Here is a 24,661-nt window from a genome sequence, read left to right on the forward strand (position 1 = left end):
GTCAGTTAAAATGTATACTATATTAAGAATATGCGTACATATTGCATAGGGTCCTGACATCTAAAAAGTACAACTCTGTTCATTGTTATGTTCATATATTTGTTATGTTTTTCATGTGTACGCACACATAAACACACATACAGTATGAGATGAGATCAATGAGATAAGGTAAGAACAGGATAGAAACTGCTGTGGAACTAGTTACAATGCAATATGCCATTGAAATACAATGTTAACACTTTTGTGCAAATAAGTACAGTTGCACTTGTTTTTTTCAAATGTGTTTATTCTGTAAAGGAATAAGTTACATGTTTAAAATGACTATTTTGAAGTGCAATGTCAGCACTATCTTTTTCCCTGCAATTTCAAATGCACTTGTTTTAATAAATAAATACAGCATTTTAAAAGCATACACAATCTGTGTAAATATATTATGGGTTGTACTTGTATAGCGCTTTTCTACCTTCAAGGTACTCAAAGCGCTTTGACACTACTTCCACATTTACCCATTCACACACTGATGGAGGGAGCTGCCATGCAAGGCGCTACCAGCACCCATCAGGAGCAAGGGTGAAGTGTCTTGCTCAGGACACAACGGACATGACGAGGTTGGTACTAGGTGGGGATTGAACCAGGGACCCTCGGGTCGCGCACGGCCACTCTTCCACTGCGCCACGCCGTCCCTATTAGTCTGTGGTTAAACGACTTGAAAGGACTCGAAACTCAAAATGCAGGACTTGGGACTTGACTTGAGACTTTCCAGTCTTGACTTTGGACTTGACTCGGACTTGCTCTGTCTTGACTCGGGACTTGACTCGGACTTGAGGGCAAACACTTGAGACTTACTTGTGACTTGCAAAGCAATGACTTGGTCCCACCTCTGATATATACACATACATACATATATATATATATATATATATATATATACACACACACATATTATACTATATATGTATATATACATACATACATACATTTATACATATACTATAAATATAGTATATACTCAAGGTTTCTGTGGTTTATCCGTTACACAGTGCTCAATACCGAGATAGAGCGGAATATACGTTAGGAAAAAACACAGACTATTTCATCCCTGCAAGCCTGTTTCGCAGGTTTCCCTGTTCTTCAGGAAAATCCCTTATATATATATATATATATATATATATATATATATATATATATATATATATATATATATATGTGTGTATATATATATATATATATATATATATATATATATATATATATATATATACAGTATACACACACACACACACACACACACACACACACACACACACACACACGCACACACATACATACAGTATATACACACACATACACATACATACAGTACATATATAGGCTGTCAAAAACAAGTTAACTCATGTGATTAATCAAAAAAATATCTGATTAATCATGTATATGTGCAGGTTAATTCTGCAATTTATTAAATATGAACTTCAACTTTGAAATATGACAACAAAAAGTGTTCTCCAAAGTACAGTTTATAAATATTTGGAATATTTAGAAAAATAGGTTGTAATAATAGGTAATCTACTCGCAAAGTAACGTGATTCAGTGTGTCACATAAAGACAACACAATATTTTTATATTCTTGGAAGCGAATTGACCTGTCATGGTTTGAATGAAAATGTAACCAAATAAAAGTTTCAAGAAGATTTCTTCGTTGACTGAAACCAGAAACTGTTCTGCACTACTTGTTCAATACTAACTACAACTACTAGTACTACAAGCAGCATACCTGGCATGATGGCCACATGTGATGTGTGTGGTATATTCTGAGGAGGATCAGCTGAAGTCTCTGTTGGTGAGGATGATGGGAGCCAGCAGGGTCCAAATGTACAAACACAAACACAACCAGCTGGACGTGATCTTCACCCACACTGCTGGCCACTTGCTGCTGATGCTGTAATCTGCGTTTGGACTACAACAAACACCACTTTACTACTTCCGATGGCAACATAACTAACAGACTTGGCAACATAACTGCCGTAATAGGAATGTCTAGGGTTAGTCCTAAAGTTGTTGCTTTCTTGCCTGTGTGGGCCGAGGAAGTGCTTGATTTAATATGCAGCAGAGCCTGCTTTTTAAATGTTATTATTGCCAACGATCAGCTTAATTTCATTGTGGCAGCCAAAATCGCCATTTCTTTTTCTTTCTTTTTTTCTCGCCATTTAAATTCCAATAATTGTGCAGCTGCCCTATTGCTTGGATTTAAATGACTTCACTTGCGGCTCATTAAATATGCATGGTGGTCCAGCCAGCGTCTTTTCTCAATGGCTACAAGATACCATTTAAACTTTCTCCAAGAAAAATGCCCAATGATACTGGGCTTGATATTGTTTGTATTTTATTTTTATCAAACAGAAACCAGAAAGTCAGGGTCAATGATACTTTGTCAGGAAAGGTTCTTCTACACCTCCCCTCCTGTTAATTTTGTACAAAACCAGTGAAGTTGGCATGTTGTGTAAATGGTAAATAAAAACAGAATACAATGATTTGCAAATCCTTTTCAACTTATATTCAATTGAATAGACTGCAAAGACAAGATATTTAATGTTCGAACTGAGAAACATTTTTTTTTGCAAATAATCATTAACTTAGAATTTAATGGCAGCAACACATTGCAAAAAAGTTGTCACAGGGGCATTTTTACCACTGTGTTACATGGCCTTTCCTTTTAACAACACTCAGTAAACGTTTGGGAACTGAGGAGACCAATTTTTGAAGCTTTTCAGGAGGAATTCTTTCCCATTCTTGCTTGATGTACAGCTTAAGTTGTTCAACAGTCCGGGGTCTCCGTTGTGGTATATTACGCTTCATAATGTGCCACACATTTTCAATGGGAGACAGGTCTGGACTACAGGCAGGCCAGTCTGGTACTTGCACTCTTTTACTTCAAAGCCAAGCTGTTGTAACATGTGCAGAATGTAGCTTGGCATTGTCTTGCTGAAATAAGCAGGGGCGTCCATGATAACGTTGCTTGGATGGCAACATATGTTGCTCCAAAACCTGTATGTACCTTTCAGCATTAATGGTGCCTTCACAGATGTGTAAGTTACCCATGCCTTGGTCACTAATACACCCCCATACCATCACAGATGCTGATTTTTGAACTTTGCGCTTATAACAGTCCGGATGGTTCTTTTCCTCTTTGGTTTAGGGGACACAACATCCACAGTTTCCAAAAACAATTTGTTATGTGGACTCGTCAGACCACGGAACACTTTTCCACTTTGCATCAGTCCATCTTAGATGAGCTCGGGCCCAGTGAAGCCAGTGGCGTTTCTGGGTGTTGTTGATAAATGGCTTTCGCTTTGCATAGTAGAGTTTTAACTTGCACTTAGAGATGTAGTGACAGACTGCAGTTACTGACAGTGGTTTTCTGAAGTGTTCCTGATCCCATGTAGTGATATCCTTTACACACTGATGTCGGTTTTTGATGCAGTACCGCCTGAGTGATCCAAGGTCACGGGCATTTAATGTTGGTTTTGAACCTTGCTGCTTACGTGCAGTGATTTATGCAGATTCTCTGAACCTTTTAATGATATTATGGACCATAGATGGTGACATCCCTAAATTCCGTGCAATAGCTGGTTGAGAAATGTTGTTCTTAAGCAATTTGCTCACGCATTTGTTGACAAAGTGGTGACCCTCGCCCCATCCTTTTTTGTGAATGACTGAGCATTTCATGGAAGCTGCTTTTATACCCAATCATGGCACCCACCTGTTCCCAATTAGCCTGTTCACCTGTGGGATGTTCCAAATATGGTAAATAAAAACAGAATATAATGATTTGCAAATCCTTTTCAACCTATATTCAATTGAATAGAAGGCAAAGACAAGATACTTAATGTTCGAACTGGAAAACTTTGTTATTTTTTTGCAAATATTTGCACCTTTGGAATTTGATGCCTGCAACATGTTTCAAAAAAGCTGGCACAAGTGGCAAAAAGACTGAGGAAGTTGAAGAATGCTCATCAAGCACGTATTTGGAACATCTCACAGGTGAACAGGCTAATTGGGAACAGGTGGGTGCCATGATTGGGTATAAAAGCAGTTTCCATGAAATGCTCAGTCATTCACAAACAAGGATGGAGCGAGGGTCACCACTTTGTCAACAAATGCGTGAGAAAATTGTCCAACAGTTTAAGAACAACATTTCTCAACGAGCTATTGCAAGGAATTTAGAGATTTCACCATCTACGGTCCGTAATATCATCAAAACGTTCAGAGAATCTGAAGAAATCACTGCACGTAAGCGGCAGGGCTGAAAACAATCATTGAATGCCTGTGACCTTCGATCCCTCAGGTGCTACTGCATCAAAAACCGACATCAGTGTGTACAGGATATCACCACATGGGCTCAGGAACACTTCAGAAAACCACTGTCAGTAACTACAGATCGTCGCTATATCTGTAAGTGCAAGTTAAAACTCTACTATGCAAAGCGAAAGCCATTTATCAACAACACCCAGAAATGCTGCCGGCTCTGCTGGGCCCGAGCTCATCTAAGATGGACTGATGCAAAGTGGAAAACTTTTCTGTGGTCTGACGAGTCCACATTTCAAATTGTTTTTGGAAACTGCGGACGTCGTGTCCTCCGGACCAAAGAGAAAAAGAACAATCCGGATTGTTATAGGCGCAAAGTTGAAAAGCCAGCATCTGTGATGGTATGGGGGTGTATTAGTGTCCAAGACATGGGTAAATTACACATCTGTGAAGGCGCCATTAATGCTGAAAGGTACATACAGGTTTTGGAGCAACATATGATGCCATCCAAGCAACGTTACCATGGACGCCCCTGCTTATTTCAGCAAGACAATGCCAAGCCACGTGCTACAACAGCGTGGCTTCATAGTAAAAGAGTGCGGGTACTAGACTGGCCTGCCTGTAGTCCAGACCTGTCTCCCATTGAAAATGTGTGGCACAATATGAAGCCTAAAATACCACAACGGAGACCCTGGACTGTTGAACAACTTAAGCTGTACATCAAGCAAGAATGAGAAAGAATTCCACCTGAAAAGCTTCAAAAATTGGTCTCCTCAGTTCCCAAACGTTTACTGAGTGTTGTTAAAACGTGCCAACTTCACTGGTTTTGGCGTTTGTAGTTGTAGTTAGACGTAATACTTGTTCTAGTCTGTGAAGTGTAGTAAAAACGTAATTGCTAGTGCTTGACTTCATGATAAAAATTATTGATCATTGTTGTTTTTAAATATTTATATACTGTATATAGTCGTACTGACCTGTACCAGCTGGTGAGTGTCATCATGATGTAAAGGGAGGCGAGGAAGAGCATGAAGTGAAAAAAAGAGTAGCTGTATTGGACCAGGTCCTGCTCATTGTCCTTCACACGCCTCGGTACTGAGTGAGTCTGGACTCCAGAGGAGTCCAGACTTCCAGCCTCTGACAGGATGGTGGAGTCTTTGGAGGCCATAGTCAGTTTGTTCACCTGGCTGGTGCTGGAGGAACGAATGCTGAGGAGAAATCAACAGTGTTCACACTGTTTATGTGTGTTTTTATAATCAGGGTATCTGCACATTTTCCAAGATCAAATTTGAAATCTTTTTAAACTTTTTCAAACTTCTAAACGGAAAAATTAAAACTAAAAAAAAAAAAAAATCCCAATTATAATTTTACTGTCAACGCATGAAGATATGGCATTACCTCATTGAATTTACCAAAAATTCAAATACATTGTATGTTTACAAACAGTATTTCCTAATTCCATCCATCCATTTTCTACCGGTTGTCCCTCTCGGGAATTATTCAAGTAAATCTGAAAAATTCTGAACCAATCTAGTCGCTGCCACTGATTGTTTCCATGATAGAAACTAGTAGCCACCAGTGGAATTTTAAAAAGAATATAAAATTATGAACCAGTCTTTTGAACGAAACATTGTTGTTCTGACGAGATGTGCATCATACATATGTGCCTCACCTTTTCTCCTCCAAACATATTGCTGGGTATTGTGGCCAAACAGCTACATTTTTGTTTCATATGACCACAGAAATTTCCTCCAAAAGGTCTTATTATAGTCCATGTGATGTCAGATGAAACAAAAATTGAGCCGTTTGGCCACAATACCCAGCAATATGTTTGGAGGAGAAAAGGTGAGACCTTTAATCCCAGGAACACCATCCTACCGTCAAGCATGGTGGTGGTAGTATTATGCTCTGGGCCTGTTTTGCTGCCAATGGAACTGGTGCTTTACAGAGTGTAAAAAAGGAGGATTACCTCCAAATTCTTCAGGACAACCTAAAATCATTAGCCCGGAGGTTGGGTCTTGGACACAGTTGGGTGTTACAACAGGACAATGACCCCAAACACACATCAAAAGTGGTAAAAAAAAATGGCTAAATCAGGCTAGAATGAATGTTTTAGAATGGCCTTCCCAAAGTACTGACTTAAACGGGTGGACAATGCTGAAGAAACAAGTCCATGTCAGAAAACCAACACATTTAGCTGAACTGCACCAATTTTGTCAAGAGGAGTGGTCAAAAATTCAACCAGAAGCGCCTTATGGCGGTGAAACTTGTCAAGGGACATGTAAGCAAATATTAACATTGCTGTATGTATACTTTTGACCCAGCAGATTTGGTCACATTTTCAGTAGACCCATAATAAATTCATAAAAGAACCAAACTTCATGAATGTTTTTTGTGACCAACAAGTATGTGCTCCAATCACTCTATCACAAAAAAATAAGAGTTGTAGAAATTATTGGACACTCAAGACAGCCATGACATTATGTTCTTTACAAGTGTATGTACACTTTTGACCACGACTGTATATAGGCTGTCAAAAACAACAAGTTAACTCATGTGATTAATCAAAAAAATATCTGATTAATCATGTATATATGCAGATTAATTATGCAATTAATTATAGATATATGTATATATGAACTTCAACTTTGAAATATGACAAAAAAAAGGTTTTATCAAAATCCGCACTAACATGTTGAGCTATGTTGCTTGGTAACTAACTAACTAACTAATTAACTAACAGAAAAACACGCAACAGTTAAATAACCCCCTGGTGGAGGTAACAAAGAGTGAGAAAACACTATGCATGTGTTTATACTGCATTGAATACCGTTTCCAAACTGTAAACACACCTTGAGTAGATGATGCATAAGACGAATATAGTGAGCCCCACGATGCTCTGAGCATCCCACCACTGCAGGTAAGGTGATGTGAGGATGGGTTCCTCCGTGCCAATGACCACCACAGCAGTCTGGTTGTCCACCTCCACGGGGGCCACGGTGGGCCCTGCCATCTGCTGAAAGATACTCAGCAGGCTCGGGTTGCATGTCCGATCTTGAAATCAAAAAGACAAGCAATGGTGTTAAAGAAAATACTGTAAACGCTGTCACATCGTTTCTACTTCAAAAATAAGACTTTGCCAAGTGGTACCTTGGGAATATACGAGTGCTGCAGCTTAAACATCTTTTTTAGATTGTTATGCTTCAGGGTAAGCGCAAACATTTGTGTTACAAGCCTCAATGCCGCTCGTTGGCGTAGCAAATGTCACAGTGAACCTCATTAAATCCAACCAAAACATCCGGTCCGACTCGCTAGCATTAGCTTGTAGCTAGAGATGCACATAACTTTGTTTTCCCAAGCACAGGAAGGAAGAAATAGTGTTAAGGACAGTAATAAAAAGAAGTGAATTGATATTCATTGAATTAGATAAATAAATCATCAAATACATGACAGAGCGTGTAGCGAGCTAACTTGGTGAAGCAGCGCGTATCACTGCAAGTCTGCACCATACTGAAGCAGAATGAGTGGATAACGCCAAAAATAAAATCTACATTTTGTGGACATTTTATCCACGGAAGTTGGTGTGTTTGACAAAAAAGCAACAGGAAGGAGACACCGTCACAGTTCATTCTCCCACGTAAATGTTGTACATTATTATTACATTATGTCTTAAAACTACTGTAGTTGTTTGTACTACATTGTATATATTGTATTGTTTTTCATACAATACCTTTTACAGAAAAGTTTGTTTTGTTTTTAAAAGGAAGGTTACATGTTAAAATTGGGATGTTTTGGGTGGCAAGTACCAAAATAGTACATTTTCTTTCATTTCAAAGGGCGACGCCTTTCGCAATACACGTTTTTCAAGGTAGGAACCTCTGTCACAGAACCAATCAACTCATAACCACTGTATATTAAATCTACACAAAAATACATCTTCAATCTAAACATCATATGCAGGCGTTCATCAAACTGTTCAATATTCAAATTTGGTAAATATACTCTCAAATGATTTTATTGAAACCTTTTCTGTATTTTATGATCTTTTTTTCTTATTAATTTTATTCATTTGACGACCTATTTTTTATTTATTATTATTTTTAATCATTTAATGTATTTCTTATTTATTTAATCAATTTTTATTATTTATTTGATGACCTATTTTTTTTATATACAGTACTTGATTTATTTCTTATTTATTTGATGGAATATTTCTTATTTATTTATTCAACTATTTCTATTTTTGTTTTGTTTTATGATATATTTCTTATGACAACATATTTATAATTTATTTGATCTGTGTTATTTATGTGATGACATATTTCTTGTTTATCTATTTTACCGACTTTTTTGATGCATTTTGAGTTTACAGTAGTTCATGTATTATTTATTTGATAAAATATTTGTTATTTACAATACTTGATCTATTATTTTATTTGATGATTTACTTTAAGTATTTGATTATATTTTTCTTATTTGATTTATTTATAATTTATGTGATGATCTATTTCTAATTTGATTTATTCATAATTTATATGATTTATTTATTAACTATTTGATCTATTTGTGTATTATTTATCATTTATTTGGTGTATTTATTGTTTATTTGACCTTTTTATTTATTTAATGACTCATTGGATTGTTCCCCTATTTGTATAATTAAATATTTGTATTTATTTAATGACCTATTCTTTTTCTTATTTATTGGTTGACATATTTCTAATGAATTTAATGATAGATTTTCTATTGTGGTCTTTTGTGTCATTGAGCGCCAACATTGACAGCAACGTCAGAAAATAATCTGTCAGTCGTCAATCAGGTGGTGGGCGGGGCCAATGATCTAATTGATTGGAAGGCAAGGTAGACCACAACCACAGCAAATACTTTTCATGTCTAACGAGTGCTGAGGGATTTCCCATGGCTGGTTGACATTTACTGTAAATCATTATGTTACCTTGTTTTGACATGGTTTATTATTTTATTAATTGTCTATTGTTTCATTTGGCACAAAAAATAATCCATATTCATAAAGCAAGCACTGAAATATTTCCTAAACAGTAGAGAGACTTCTTTGACTGCGATATATATACTTTGAATCAAGTTATTATCCAATGGTTTATGATGTGTGTACAATCTACTAGACGACTGCAAGTCATTGACCTGGTTCGTTGCTCATGGCAGACCAGGTGAGGAACATGGTGTACAGGGTGATGATGGACGACTGCAGGAGACCAGAGCGAGGCTGACATTCCTGCCAAACACAATCATCATGCAAGACATTCAGTTACAGTCAGTCTACATGGAACTCCATTTAAACAAAAAAAAAATATCACATTTCAGATCCTTTGAGCAAGCAAAGAAAATTCTGAATAGTTTGAGGAGATTTCCAGATGATATACTGTATTTGCAGTGTTAGCTTGAAAAAATACATGTGAAGAATGAAATGCTTTGAGAAGAAATGAAGCTAGAGGTTTCACAGTTAACTGCATAGTTCAGTGCTACCATGGTTTTTGTTAGGAATCTGTTCCAAAAGGTCTGTTGAAAACCGCATTGTATGGAAATCATACACATTGAAACAATGCAAATCCAATTAATCTATTCCAGACACCCAAAAATGACAATAATCATAGTTTTACATGCATAAAACAATGTGAAATACATATAAATGATGACTTACAATAAACCCTTGGAGAAGCCACCACCGCATCAAACCCTTGACCAAAATTTTCCCATCAAATTTCAAAAACAGTAAATACAAGAAGTGCACAAAAACATTGATTCTCAGCCAAATCGTGATTCTTATTCATCCCGATTCTAAAACATTCATAATTTTTAAAAAGTGATTCAAAATAAATAAATATATATACACAATACAGACCAAAAGTTTGGACACACCTCCTACTCATTCAATGCATTTACTTTATTTTCATGACTATTTACATTGTAGATTGTCACTGAAGGCATCAAAACTATGAATGTGGAGTTATTTCAAAAAAGGTGAAATAACTGAAAACATGCTTTATATGCTAGTTTCTTCAAAATAGCCACCCTTTGCTCTGTTTACTTTTTTTGTACACTTTTGGCATTCTCTCGATGAGCTTCAAGAGGTAGTTACCTGAAATGGTTTTCACTTCACAGGTGTGCTTGAAGCTCATCAAGAGAATGCCAAGAGTGTGCAAACCTCTTGGCAGTTTTCCAAGAAAAATACACACACACACACACACACACACACACACACACACACACACACACACACACACACACACATATACATATATATATATATATATATATATATATATATATATACCGTATTTTTCGGACTATAAGTCGCAGTTTTTTTCATTGTTTGGCTGCGCTCCAGTGCGACTTATATATGTTTTTTTCCTTTTTTATTATGCATTTTCGGCAGGTGCGACTTATACTCCGGTGCGACTTATACTCCGAAAAATACGTATATATATATAATGAACAAAAATATAAACGCAACACTTGTTTTTGCTCCCATTTTTCATGAGTTAAACTCAATGATGTAAAACTTTTACTATACCCACAAAATACCTATTCCTCTCAAATATTGTTCACAAATCTGTTTAAATCCATTAGTGAGCACAGGTGTGGCATATCAAGATGCTGATTATACAGAATGGTTATTGCACAGGTGTGTGCCTTAGGCTGATCTTTACCCCAGTACCCCAGCCCCTTTGAATTTACTATACTGATAACTCACTTTATGCACATTTAAAAAAAATAAAAACACTTACATAATTATTCACATGGTTTTTCAAAGGGTTGACAATAAACATGAAAATAAACATGTTGGCTATTTTAATTGCGGACAAAAGTTGAGAGATTTTAGCAACAAAAAAAATGTATCCAATTTTTTTTTAATAGACCCTGAGGTCTTTTTTGTCCTGGTGGCACTTAACTGCTATAAATGATGTATGCCCCAGAGGGTCAGGAAGAGGGGTTAGGACTTCCTTATTGAATAAAAAAAAAAGTGCCTCGTTTGTAGGTATATTTGAGCTCATTTAATTTCCTTTACTTGTATCCTCTTTGTATATAATTTAGTTTTGCATGTCTCATGACATATTATTTGTATGTAATATTGGCTGCATTTCAGATAGTTGTTTGTGTGCCATTTGAAGTGTGAAGTGAAGTGAATTATATTTATATAGCGCTTTTCTTTAGTGACTCAAAGCACTTTTACATAGTGAAACCCAATATCTAATGTACATTTAAACCAGTGTGGGTGGCACTGGGAGCAGGTGGGTAAAGTGTCTTGCCCAAGGACACAACGGCAGTGACTAGGATGGCGGAAGCGGGGATCGAACCTGGAACCCTCAAGTTGCTGGCACGGCCACTGTACCAACCGAGCCATACCGCCCCATGTGTGCCATGTTGTTCCAGACCACAGCAAACATTACCTAGCTTGCCAAAGATTGTAATAAATCTATTAAAAGCGATTTACCGACTTACCGATCTCAGGGCGGACAGTCTAAATGACGTTGAGGCCACATTGGGGCCACATGCACGTTTACACTGGAGTCTGATAAAAATCACATTTTACTTGCAGTGAAAAAAGTCAGCTGGAAAAAAATCTAATTTCAAATAAATCCGATTTGGGCCACTGTGGCCTGCAATGTAAACACAATCTAAAAGTACATGGTTGCAGTTTTTTTCATTTGTATCGTGGTATTTAATAAGTATCAAAATCATGGAAAGTCACAGTATCAGTATATCCATCCATCCATTTTCTACCGCTTATTCCCTTTGGGGTCACGAGGCAGCACTGTACGGTATAGTGGAGGGGGTCAGCCACATGCGGCTCTTTAGCGGCGCCCTGGTGGCTCCATGGAGCTTTTTCAAAAATGTATGGAAAGGGGAAAAAAATGGGGTGTAAAATATCTTTTTCATTGTAATATGGTTTCTGTAGGAGGACAAACGCGACACAAACCTTCCTAATTGTTAGAAAGCCCACTGTTTAATATGTTTGTGTGTATGCTTCACTGATGAGAGTATTTGGCGAGCGCCGTTTCGTCCTCCTAATTTCAGCGGCCCTTAAACTCACCGTTGTGTGGACTGTGACTCAACAGTTTGTTTACATGTACAACTTTCTCCGACACTGCCACAGAAAGACGTGTTTTATGCCACTCCTTCATTGTCTCATTTTGCCCACCAAACGTTTTATACTGTGCGTGAATGCACAAAGGTGAGCTTTGTTGATGTTATTGACTTGTTGGAGTGCTAATCAGGCATATTTGGTCACTGCATGACTGCAAGCTAATCGATGTTAACATGCTATTTAGGCTAGCTGTATGCACATATTACATCATTATGCTTTGTTTGTAGGTATATTTGAGCTCATTTAATTTCCTTTACTCATGTCCACTGTGTATTTAGTTTATTTTTCCATGTTTCATGACATATTAGCCGTATGTAATATTGGCTGCATGTCTGATAGTTGTTTGGCTGCCATGTTGTTCCAGACCACAGCAAATGTTAGCCAGCTTGCAAAGATTGTAATAAATCCATTAGAAGAAGACAGCCTGCCGTTTCCTTTAACTTGGACACACACATCTATACCTTTGGCCATTCTAAGACAGTCATTTCCAGGAGTCATCTCACCCTGTGAGAAGTTTTACTAATGTTTTCCAAAGTTGTAAAAATGTGTAGAATAAATATTACATTTTAACATTTCTGTCAACGAAGATTTGTCAGCCTGCGACACATAGTCATTTTGATAGTAGGCTAATGTAGCTAATATACACACTTACATCATGTGTTGCCCACTAAATTGGCCCTAGTGTGTGAATGTGAGTGTGAATGTTGTCTGTCTATCTGTGTTGGCCCTGCGATGAGGTGGCGACTTGTCCAGGGTGTACCCCGCCTTCCGCCCGATTGTTGCTGAGATAGGCTACAGCGCCCCCCCGCAATCCCGAAGGGAATAAGCGGTAGAAAATGGATGGATGGATGGATCATGTGTTGCCATCATTATAACACTTATATAAGACTTTTAAAGTCATTTTGATAGTAGGCTAATATAGATAATTCGCCACTTACATCATGTGTTGCCACACTTATACAAGTCTTTTAATTGTTTGCGGCTCCAGACAGATGACTTTTTTGTATTTTTGGTCCAATATGGCTCTTTCAACATTTTGGGTTGCCGACACCTGGTATAGTGCATGTGTTGAGTGTTTCCATGTGTGCTGTACCTGTACTTTATGCAGCACAGAGATAACAGAGGCCACTGTGCACAACAACATGTTGAAGCTGATGAAGAACTTGTTGATGAAGCAATCATCAGCTTTGGTGTAGAAGATGAAGAAGAGAACAGCAGCAATGAAAGACAGGATGTAGTTGACGATAGTGACCACCACCAAGGCTGGAAAAGACATAAGTGTTTGTTAGGGCTGGAACGCTTCACAAGATCCAGGGTCCAGATCTTATTACAGCTTGTGGTCACGGTTTTTGGTTCGGTTATGTCTAATTTGCTGTTCTTTTTAACACCCTTAAATATTATATACCCAAATAATCCACCATGACCATTTTTTTTATCAGTTTTGTTATGTATAGTATTTGGTTTCTGCGATACAGTTCATTCATTGTACATGTACAAACTAACAGTACTTGTATAAACTCTACATTTATACACACATACACTTGTATACTGTACATATATAAATGTACACACTGACACTACTTGTATAAACTGTACATTTATACGGACGGCGTGGCGCAGTGGGAGAGTGGCCGTGCGCAACCCGAGGGTCCCTGGTTCAATCCCCACCTAGTACCAACCTCGTCATGTCCGTTGTGTCCTGAGCAAGACACTTCACCCTTGCTCCTGATGGGTGCTGGTTAGCGCCTTGCATGGCAGCTCCCTCCATCAGTGTGTGAATGTGTGTGTAAATGTGGAAGTAGTGTCAAAGCGCTTTGAGTACCTTGAAGGTAGAAAAGCGCTATACAAGTACAACCCATTTATCATTTATCATTTATACATGTATACACTTACACTACTTGGATAAACTGTACAATTATACACATGTACACTTGTATAGTATAAACTGTACATTTATACACTGACACTACTAGTATTAAATGTACATTCATACATGTACACTTTAACACTACTTTGATAAACTGTACATTCATACATGCACACTTTAACACTACTTTGATAAACTGTACATTCATACATGTACACTTTAACACTACTTTGATAAACTGTACATTTATACACATACACTTGTATATACTGTACATATATACATGTATATACTGGCACTACTTATATAAACTGAACCTTTATACATGTATACACAGACACTACTTGGATAAACTGTACATTTATACACATATACACTTGTATAAACTGTACATTTATACATGAATACACTGATACTACTTGTATAAACTGTATAATTATACATGTCTACAACAATACTACTTGTATAAACTGTACATTACACTGACACTACTTGTATAAACTGGATAGTTATACATGTCTACAATAACACTACTTGTATAAACTGTACATTTATACTTGCATACACTACCACTACTTCTATAAACTGTACATTTATACTTGCATACACTACCACTACATGTATAAACTGTACATTTATACTTGCATACACTACCACTACTTGTATTAATTGTACATTTATACATGTACACAAGTAGTGTCAGTGTATACATGTACAGTTAGATGGATAGTACTTTATTGATTCCCTTAAGAGAGTTCCCTCAGGAAAATTAAAAGTGTACACATGTATAGTTTATACAAGTAGTGTCAGTGTATACATGTATACATGTACAGTTTATACAAGTAGTGTCTGTGTATACTTGTATGAATGTACAGTTTATACAAGTAGTGGTAGTGTATATGTGTATAAATGTACAGTTTATACAAGTAGTGTCTGTGTATGCATGTATAAATGTACAGTTTATACAAGTAGTGTCAGTGTATGTGTATAAATGTACAGTTTATACAAGTAGTGTCAGTGTATACGTGTATAAATGTACAGTTTATACAAGTAGTGTCAGTGTATACATGTATAAATGTACAGTTTATACAAGTAGTGGTAGTGTATACGTGTATAAATGTACAGTTTATACAAGTAGTGTCAGTGTATATGTGTATACATGTAGTTTATACAAGTAGTGTCAGTGTATACGTGTATAAATGTACAGTTTATAGAAGTAGTGTCAGTGTATACGTGTATAAATGTACAGTTTATACAAGTAGTGTTAGTGTATATGTTTATAAATGTACAGTTTATACAAGTAGTGTATGTGTATACATGTATAAATGTAGTTTATACAAGTAGTGGTAGTGTATATGTGTATAAATGTACAGTTTATAGAAGTAGTGTCAGTGTATACGTGTATAAATGTACAGTTTATACAAGTAGTGTTAGTGTATATGTTTATAAATGTACAGTTTATACAAGTAGTGTCTGTGTATACATGTATAAATGTACAGTTTATACAAGTAGTGGTAGTGTATACATGTATAAATGTACAGTTTATAGAAGTAGTGTCAGCGTATGTTTATAAATGTACCGTTTATACAAGTAGTGTTAGTGTATATGTTTATAAATGTAGTTTATACAAGTAGTGTCTGTGTATACATGTATAAATATACAGTTTATACAAGTAGTGTTAGTGTATACGTGTATAAATGTACAGTTTATACAAGTAGTGTCAGTGTATGTTTATAAATGTATAGTTTATACAAGTAGTGTTAGTGTATACGTGTATAAATGTACAGTTTATACAAGTAGTGTCAGTGTATGTTTATAAATGTACAGTTTATACAAGTAGTGTTAGTGTATAAATGTACAGTTTATACAAGTAGTGTCAGTGTATGTTTATAAATGTACAGTTTATACAAGTAGTGTTAGTGTATACATGTATAAATGTACAGTTTATACAAGTAGTGTTAGTGTATACGTGTATAAATGTAGTTTATACAAGTAGTGTCAGTGTATGTTTATAAATGTACAGTTTATACAAGTAGTGTTAGTGTATACGTGTATAAATGTACAGTTTATACACGTAGTGTCAGCGTATACGTGTATAAATGTACAGTTTATACAAGTAGTGTTAGTGTATATGTGTATAAATGTACAGTTTATACAAGTAGTGTCAGCGTATGTGTATAAATGTAGTTTATACAAGTAGTGTTAGTGTATGTACATTTATAAATGTACAGTTTATACAAGTAGTGTCAGCGTATATGTGTATAAATGTAGTTTATACAAGTAGTGTTAGTGTATGTACATTTATAAATGTACACCCTAACTGTACTGCACTGTACATTTATACACATATACACTAACATTACTTGTATAAACTGTACATTTACATACAGTATACAAAACATGTAGTGTTAGTGTATGTACATTTATAAATGTATACCCTAACACTACTTGTATAAACTGTACATTTATACACATATACGCTAACACTACTTGTATAAACTGTACATTTATACATGTATACACTTGCACAAACTGTACATTTATACACACAGGTGTGGCATAACTTGGTTTCACAAAACATCTCATACGCGCCTGTTTTTTGCCAGATAATAAGACATAGCAGAAATGATCTGTGATGCACTTTATCCACTTTGTTGTTAAATTAAGTAAGTATATTAAGAGTGAACGAGGTGTATCTTGTGTGATACATTTATACTCTAATCAAATACAAGCGATCACAAAAGTATTAGTAGGTGAAAGCAGAGAGCCGCCACCAAAAAGCCCAGGAAGTGTGCATTACCACAACAGCGTGCAGAAAACCCCCAGAAGCGTGCAAGCCAACCTTTATCACTTCAATAAGTGCTAAAATAAAACCCACAGCTTAGAGCCACTCTTCTGTCATTTGGCAACACTTTGAACACCACTGCTTTATTTATTTCACCAGGAAGGCAAAGTGTGGCCTGGGGGATATTTGCTGAACACACCTTTTTTTTATGGCTTTGTAAAAATAAAATAAACAAAACAAAACAAAAAAAGCAAACATGATCAAATGGAGCAAAAAATTATAAACTAATGAAAAAAAGCTGACATATTGATCTTATTAATGAATAAATTTAAATATATATTTTCATCTTTTTACCAGTCTATTCCATTACAAATGACATGATGATTTCACATTGCCACCATGTTGAAAGAATATTAATAACAATCAGAATCTTTGGCCACGCAAAGGATTGGTGGAATCCACATTTGGCACACCTTTGATAGCTCACGTCTACTGTGTAGCTACAAACACCCGCGGGGTGAATGGTAAGCGTCTCTCATTGCCACATAGGAATGGTCCAGCGTGTTATCGTCCCTACTCATCCAGGTGACCTGTTGGACGTGGCTCGGGAGGACCACAGACAGGCTAATGTGGTTAAAGTCGCCAAGAACGATGACAACCGCATCTGGGTTTGAATTTTCCACACAGTATATAGCGTTCTGACATGGCTGCGTTGGCGTTAGCTGATGGTGGGACGTATACGCCAATGAAAATAGCCGATGTCAATTCTCTTGGGAGGTAGTAGGGTCTACATTTAACACTGATATATTCCAGGTAGGGAGAGAAGGAACTGAAGAGTGGGTTGGTTGACCATAGAGCAGATGCCTCCGCTTTTAGATGTCTTTGACAGGTTCAGACCTGTCGGTTCAATGGAGAATGAAGCCGGATGGTGTTATGGCTTGATCAGGCACGGTATGGTGCAGCCAGGTCTTACTAAGGCATAGGGAACATCAGGCGGTGTAGTCTTTGTTGGTATCGGTGAGGAGGAAAAGTTAATAAATTGTGTTCCTTAGTGGTCTCACCTTTGTCAGGATCAGAGCTGGTAGTGGTCTAAACTGGTTGATTTGTGCCAGGAAGCACCAGGTGGATTAGCCGGTATGTGTGTCGCTAGTATCTACACCGGTATCGTTGAGATCGTTTTTGGATCTATTGTCCTCGAGATGCCTCTATGAGTAAAAGCAACTCTAGACGGGTGTTTGTCTGGCAAAATGTCTTTTTGAGGTATACTACAGGCAAGAGTAGCAGACAGAGTAGCAGAGCTGGTGCCGAGGTAAGTCTCACAGCCCCCATTTTGCCTTACGGCCGCCCGAGGTTTGTGCTATATACTTGAAGGGTCCGTGCCACTGCTATTCCTTTTAGAATGTAGAATAGTCGACTGTTATTATTTATGAGCATATATATAAGCACAGTATTGTTCGTTTTGATATACTGGGAGGTTATAGAACACTGCTGTTGTTTTTTTCAATGTATACTGTAGTTACCTCTTGGCAGCTGATACTAAAAGACTTGACAATTTGAAACACTTCAATAAAGTAGTGAATTGAAAAGAATGTGGGTTTTTAAAATGTTTATTGCGGAATTGAATTCATCGTGGTATCTAATAAGTATTGAGAATCGTGGAAATTCATAGTTATCAGTATCGCCTACTGCAATTCGTGACAACCCTCCTGGTACCCTAGCACCTCCAAAACCCTCAAATCTAGACTCCAAACATCCCAGAACAAGTTAGTCAGATTACTTCTAGACCTCCACCCCAGATCACACCTCACTCCTACCCACTTCTCCAAAGTGGGCTGGCTCAAGGTGGAGGACAGAATAAAACAACTTGCACTGAGCCTTGTCTATAAAATCCGCTACACCTCCCTGATACCGAAGTACATGTCAAACTACTTCCATAACGTAAATGACCGCCATAACCACAACACCAGGGGGAGCTCCACTAACCACGTTAAACCCAGATTCCGATCTAACAAAGGTCTTAACTCATGGGGCGGCGTGGAGAAGTTGGTAGAGTGGCCTTGCCAGCAATCGGAGGGTTGCTGGTTACTGGGGTTCAATCCCCACCTTCTACCATCCTAGTCACGTCCGTTGTGTCCTTGGGCAAGACACTTCACCCCTTGCTCCTGATGGCTGCTGGTTAGCGCCTTGCATGGCAGCTCCCGCCATCAGTGTGTGAATGTGTGTGTGAATGGGTGAATGTGGAAATACTGTCAAAGCGCTTTGAGTACCTAGAAGGTAGAAAAGCGCTATACAAGTATAACCCATTTATCATTTATTATTTAACTCATTCTCTTTCTATGCCACATCAATGTGGAATGCACTCCCAACAGGTGTAAAAGAAAGGGCATCTCTATCCTCCTTCAAAACTGCACTAAAAGAACACCTCCAGGCAACTTCAATCCAAAACTAACACCCTCCCTTCCTCATCATACCTCTTCGCATTGTAAATAATCAAATGTAAACAATCAAATGTAGTCACTTTTTCTTATAATTTCTGATCTCTCTCTGTTCCAATGTCAATTTCTCTGATGATGCAATTGTTGATGACTGAAGTGTTGACACCAACCAAACTTAACCCCACCCCCTCCATATCCCACACCCCGGATTGTAAATAATGTAAATAATTCAATTTATATACTGTGATGATTATCTTGTGTGATGACTGTATCATGAAAATAGTATATATCTGTATCATGAATCAATTTAAGTGGACCCCGACTTAAACAAGTTGAAAAACTTATTCGGGTGTTACCATTTAGTGGTCAATTGTACGGAATATGTACTTTACTGTGCAATCTACTAATAAAAGTTTCAATCAATCAAAAAAAACCCTACTTACTACTGTACTAAGTACTAATGGCTAACTAACCTGCATACCAGCCCCTGGAGTGGCCATTCTCCATTTTGTCCAACCAAGACTCGTTCCAGGAGTGTGCAAAGTCCACCAGCAGCACCAGCTGGATCACAATGAAGAAGAAAGCTCCACCAGAACCGACAACAAAACATGCTGCAACACACAGCATTATTTGATATATGCTTATACACTGATATTAGACATTGTAGAGCTGAGGTGGGATCTTACCATAGGTGAAAGGCCCTTCTGGAATGTAAAAGGCACCGGCTGTAATGGCCACCAGGGCAGCAATCTTGAAGAACCAAAACCTATGATAGAACAAGAATTACACAAAGCCAAACAAAAAACTGCCTCTTTATAAAGCAGAGCATATCAAACTCGGGTCACAGGATTTTAATGTGCTACATAAACTTGATTTAGTGTGTGACAGGACATGTGTGCCTTCTATGGTCAGCCATCCAGTTTGCAGCTGAAGAAAATGGATTGATTAAAAGCGTACCCATATCTAATGCTTATACCACGCTACCTTGAACACTACTGCAACACACGCTGGAACTTTTACAGCTACAGCTACATAGCTCAAATGAATGCATGCATGTGTTTCCCAGTGCTACAATGCATCATGGCAGTGGTTCTCAAACTTTTTTCACCCTCAGAAAACACTTGGCTTTCCAATTGCCACCATAATGGTACGGTAGCTGCACCACTGCAGACAGGGAGAGGCTCCAGAGAGTGGTAAAGGCAGCACAGCGGATCATCGGCTAGACATTTACACCTCCCGCTGCCTCAGCAGAGCTACCAACATTATGAAGGACAGCTCCCACCCTGGCTTTGACCTGTTGCCCTCAGGAAGACGCTACAGGGTCATCAGGTCTAAGACAAACAGACTCAAGAACAGTTTTTTCCCTAAAGCCATAACCACGCTGAACTCTCATAGGCACTGATTTTATAGTTTAGCACCTCTCTGTGTGCAATTTTTACTTTCCCCCCACAGTCTGAATGCTTCTGTATATATGTATATAGTATAATATTTAAACAACACATTCAGAACATTCCTTCTTAGGACTGGACTGTGCACCTTACCTCCCTTTGCACTATTTTTCTTTCCTTCCTATGTTTTGCATATTTGTAGACTGTCGCACTGATACTGGAGTTGCTTTAAATCTCATTGTACCTGTCTATAGTGACAATAAAAGGCTTTCTTTTCATTCTATTCGATTCTATAATGACCAACATTAAGCTAAAGTAGCTTAGTAGGCCTAAGTATTTATTAAAAACAAAGCAGAGGTTCTATTTAACAAATATATGTAACGTTAAACAGTTTGAACAGTAACACTGTTTAAATATTTAATTAAGTGATTATTTCGCGTACAACGAGCTGGGGCCCGCATACCACTAGTAGTACACGTACCACAGTTTGAGGATTACTGCATTACGGTATATAAATATGACCAAAAAAACAGCAATGGACATTATTATGTTGGTAGTTGGCAGCCATCACATTTCCCACAGTTACTTTAAATTGTTGTACAAGATTTAATGCTAAAAACAGTACTACTGTTAATGATACAGCTATATTTACACACATACTTGCTATTATCCATTTTTACTAGCCCTTCTCTCGCGATCTCAACTCCACTGCTCTGTTAAAGGGCAACTGCACTTTTTTGTTTTATTTTTGCCCTTCATTCACAATCCTTACGTGAGACAAGCACACGTTTTTCTTTTTTTATGCATTGTAAATCATAAATAAACCTTAGCTTTTTCCTTCATACAACAACAACACTACTACTCATGACTTCATGAGAGCCAACCAACATAATAAAACAATCACTCACTGTACAAGGTCGGCTCACACTGGGATGCCGACTGATGGGATGTTCACATCTTCCTGTTTAGATTAAGAATTAATCATAATTCTTGCGAAAAAAGAAAAAGGTGGGTGAAATCCAGCATATTTTAGAGTCTTTCACGCCGGCTCTAAGTTGGGTGTTAAAGTTAACATACTTCTCGGTTTATGGCCGCATCCTTCTACTATCCAGGTGAGGGGCATGATTTACGATCTAGAATAAACTTTCACCAGCTCAGAGGCGATGCATCAGCTCACCATCTTATGATGTCAATATATCAGCATAAGCTTATTAGAGATGTTTCCGATATTACATTTTATCACATTTATTGGCCGATGGTCGATACATGCGTTAAAATGTAATATCGGAAATTATCGGTATTTTTATTATCGGTATCTTTTTTCTTTTTCTTTTTTTTTTATTAAATCAACATAAAAAACACAAGATACACTTACAATTAGTGCACCAACCCAAAAAACCTTCCTCCCCTCATTCACACTCATTCACACAAAAGGGTTGTTTCTTTCTGTTATTAATATTCTGGTTCCTACATTATATATCAATATATATCAATACAGTCTGCAAGGGATTGTGCGTGCTGCTGATCCACTAATAGTACTAACCTTTAACAGTTAATTTTACAAATTTTCATTAATTACTAGTTCCAATGTAACTGTTTTTATATTGTTTTACTTTCTTTTTTATTCAAGAAAATGTTTTTAATGTATTTATCTTATTTTATTTTATAACATTTTTTTAAAAGTACCTTATCTTCACCATACCCGGTTGTGCAAATTAGGCATAATAATGTGTTAATTCCACGACTGTATATATCGGTTGATATCGGTATCGGTAATTAAAGAGTTGGACAATATCGGAGATCGGCAAAAAGCCATTATCGGACATCCCGACTTGTTATCGCTCTGTGATTTTTATTCAAGAAAATGTTTTTAATGTATTTATCTTATTTTATTTTATAAATGTTTTTTTAAAAGTACCTTATCTTCACCATACCCGGTTGTGCAAAATAGGCATAATAATGTGTTAATTCCACGACTGTATATATCGGTTGATATCGGTAATTAAAGAGTTGGACAATATCGGAATATCGGATATCGGCAAAAAGCCATTATCGGACATCCCTACTTGTTATTGCTCTGTGATCAATGCGCCACTAAAAGTAGGCCCTTAACGTTGGCGCTTTTAAAAATCTCGCTAATACTTGGTCAATATTCAAGTCACAAAGTGTAAATGGAGTATTGTTGGTGCTTTTTGGATGATTTTTAGTGGGCTTTATGGGCAGAATTGATGCAATTACGTCAGCTGACTTTTATTTATGTGTTGGAATGCATTAAAAAAAAGACAAAGTATATGTTCTTGTTTCTCATAAGGATTGTGAATCGTAGGCAACATTCCAAAGAAAGGTGCAGTGCCCCTAAAAAGATTTCTTCCTAAATGTAAGGTTTTTTCTTGGTTCTGTGTGAGGAATATGCTTGCGTTGACTTGTGTCGTCCATTGGTGCTGTATCCATAAAATGCAACGAGAAGACTTCAAATGAGTGGACAATTGGTACTGCTGATGTAAAGGTTACATAGAAACATATCTGACCACGTCGACGACTGTTGAAGGTTTTTGTTGCTGTTGAGGTCAGAGCTTATGGATTATCGACTCCTTTAGTTTAGTAATAGGACATTTCCTACTTACCCATTGTGAATGGCGGCACGGGGGTCTCGGCTGTTCTTGATGCTAATCATTAGAATGGAAAAGCCAAAGAACCACACACTCATTCCAAAACACACGCGGTACACGGCTTTGTAGCCAACAAACATCTGGCAGTCAACATCTGCTTGCATGCCAGGTACGGAAGAACCTGCTCCATCTTCACAGAAGCCTGGTATCTACAACACATCAGTCAAAGTTGTGTTGATTGTCAATAAGTTAGATTATTAAGGTATAGGAGAAGAACAATTTACTTGTAAATACAAAACCACAGCAGTTCATTTATTGTTTTGAAATGAAACAGTACCTATTCATTCATATTTGCATGTACATATGTGACTAATTCCTAGGGCTGCCTTTAAATAGTCGGAGATTCGACGATTCAATTTGTAGGAGTCCAATTTGACTATCAATCTCTCAGCCAAATCATGATATTAATATTCCCATACCCCCTCCGTGTGAGGATGACATGTTAATAACAACCGCTGGAAACAATGGAATCACCAGACTTAGAGGATGTTCATTCAGTTGTTTATTGTTGTAGAAAAAAAGCAGATAACAGACTGTCACATGACACAAAACTATAGTCATTTTAAATGAGAACTTTCTGGCATTAAGAAACAATAAATGAAAATACAAAACCAGTGAAGTTGCCATGTTGTGTAAATGGTAAATAAAAACAGAATGCAATGACTTGCAAATCCTTTACAACCTATATTCAATTGAATAGACTGCAAAGACAAGATACTTAACGTTTGAACTGTAAAACTGTTATTTTTTTGCAAATATTAGCTCGTTTGGAATTTTTTTTTTTTTCTTCAAATATTTTTATTGAATTTTGCAGACAGTACAGTATGATGGATCATGGCAACAGCAAGTTGAGGCATCTGCACATTTTACAATATGTAACATAGTAAACCCTACCCCTTACAGTACCCACCCACTTTAATTCCCAAGGTAATTGTCACCTAGTGCCCACAACAAATATAGACACACATGAATATATGCAAACTTAGATTCAATCAAACAAATATATTAAAGATAAACAAAAAATAAATAAGGTAAATAAATAAATAAATACTACATAAGATGTGCAAAAAAAAATAATAAAATAAAATAATAT

The 24,661-nt window shown here is 37.0% G+C and overlaps 1 protein-coding gene across 1 annotated transcript in view; it reads right to left on the minus strand.

Moving 5' to 3' along the window:
* Positions 1-24,661, minus strand: part of serinc3 (serine incorporator 3) — a 57,501-nt gene that overhangs the window by 3,585 nt on the left and 29,255 nt on the right. The window contains exons 3-10 of the mRNA XM_061938193.2: positions 23,524-23,717; positions 20,198-20,277; positions 19,985-20,122; positions 13,518-13,687; positions 9,460-9,550; positions 7,152-7,353; positions 5,277-5,507; positions 1,772-1,954 (exon numbers count right to left, since the gene is read on the minus strand). Coding sequence (XP_061794177.1) covers positions 1,819-1,954; positions 5,277-5,507; positions 7,152-7,353; positions 9,460-9,550; positions 13,518-13,687; positions 19,985-20,122; positions 20,198-20,277; positions 23,524-23,717 — 1,242 coding nt within the window. The 3' untranslated portion in view covers positions 1,772-1,818. The remainder of the gene's footprint in view (positions 1-1,771; positions 1,955-5,276; positions 5,508-7,151; positions 7,354-9,459; positions 9,551-13,517; positions 13,688-19,984; positions 20,123-20,197; positions 20,278-23,523; positions 23,718-24,661) is intronic.

This window comes from Nerophis lumbriciformis, linkage group LG03, assembly GCF_033978685.3.
Source record: "Nerophis lumbriciformis linkage group LG03, RoL_Nlum_v2.1, whole genome shotgun sequence".
NCBI lineage: Eukaryota > Metazoa > Chordata > Actinopteri > Syngnathiformes > Syngnathidae > Nerophis > Nerophis lumbriciformis.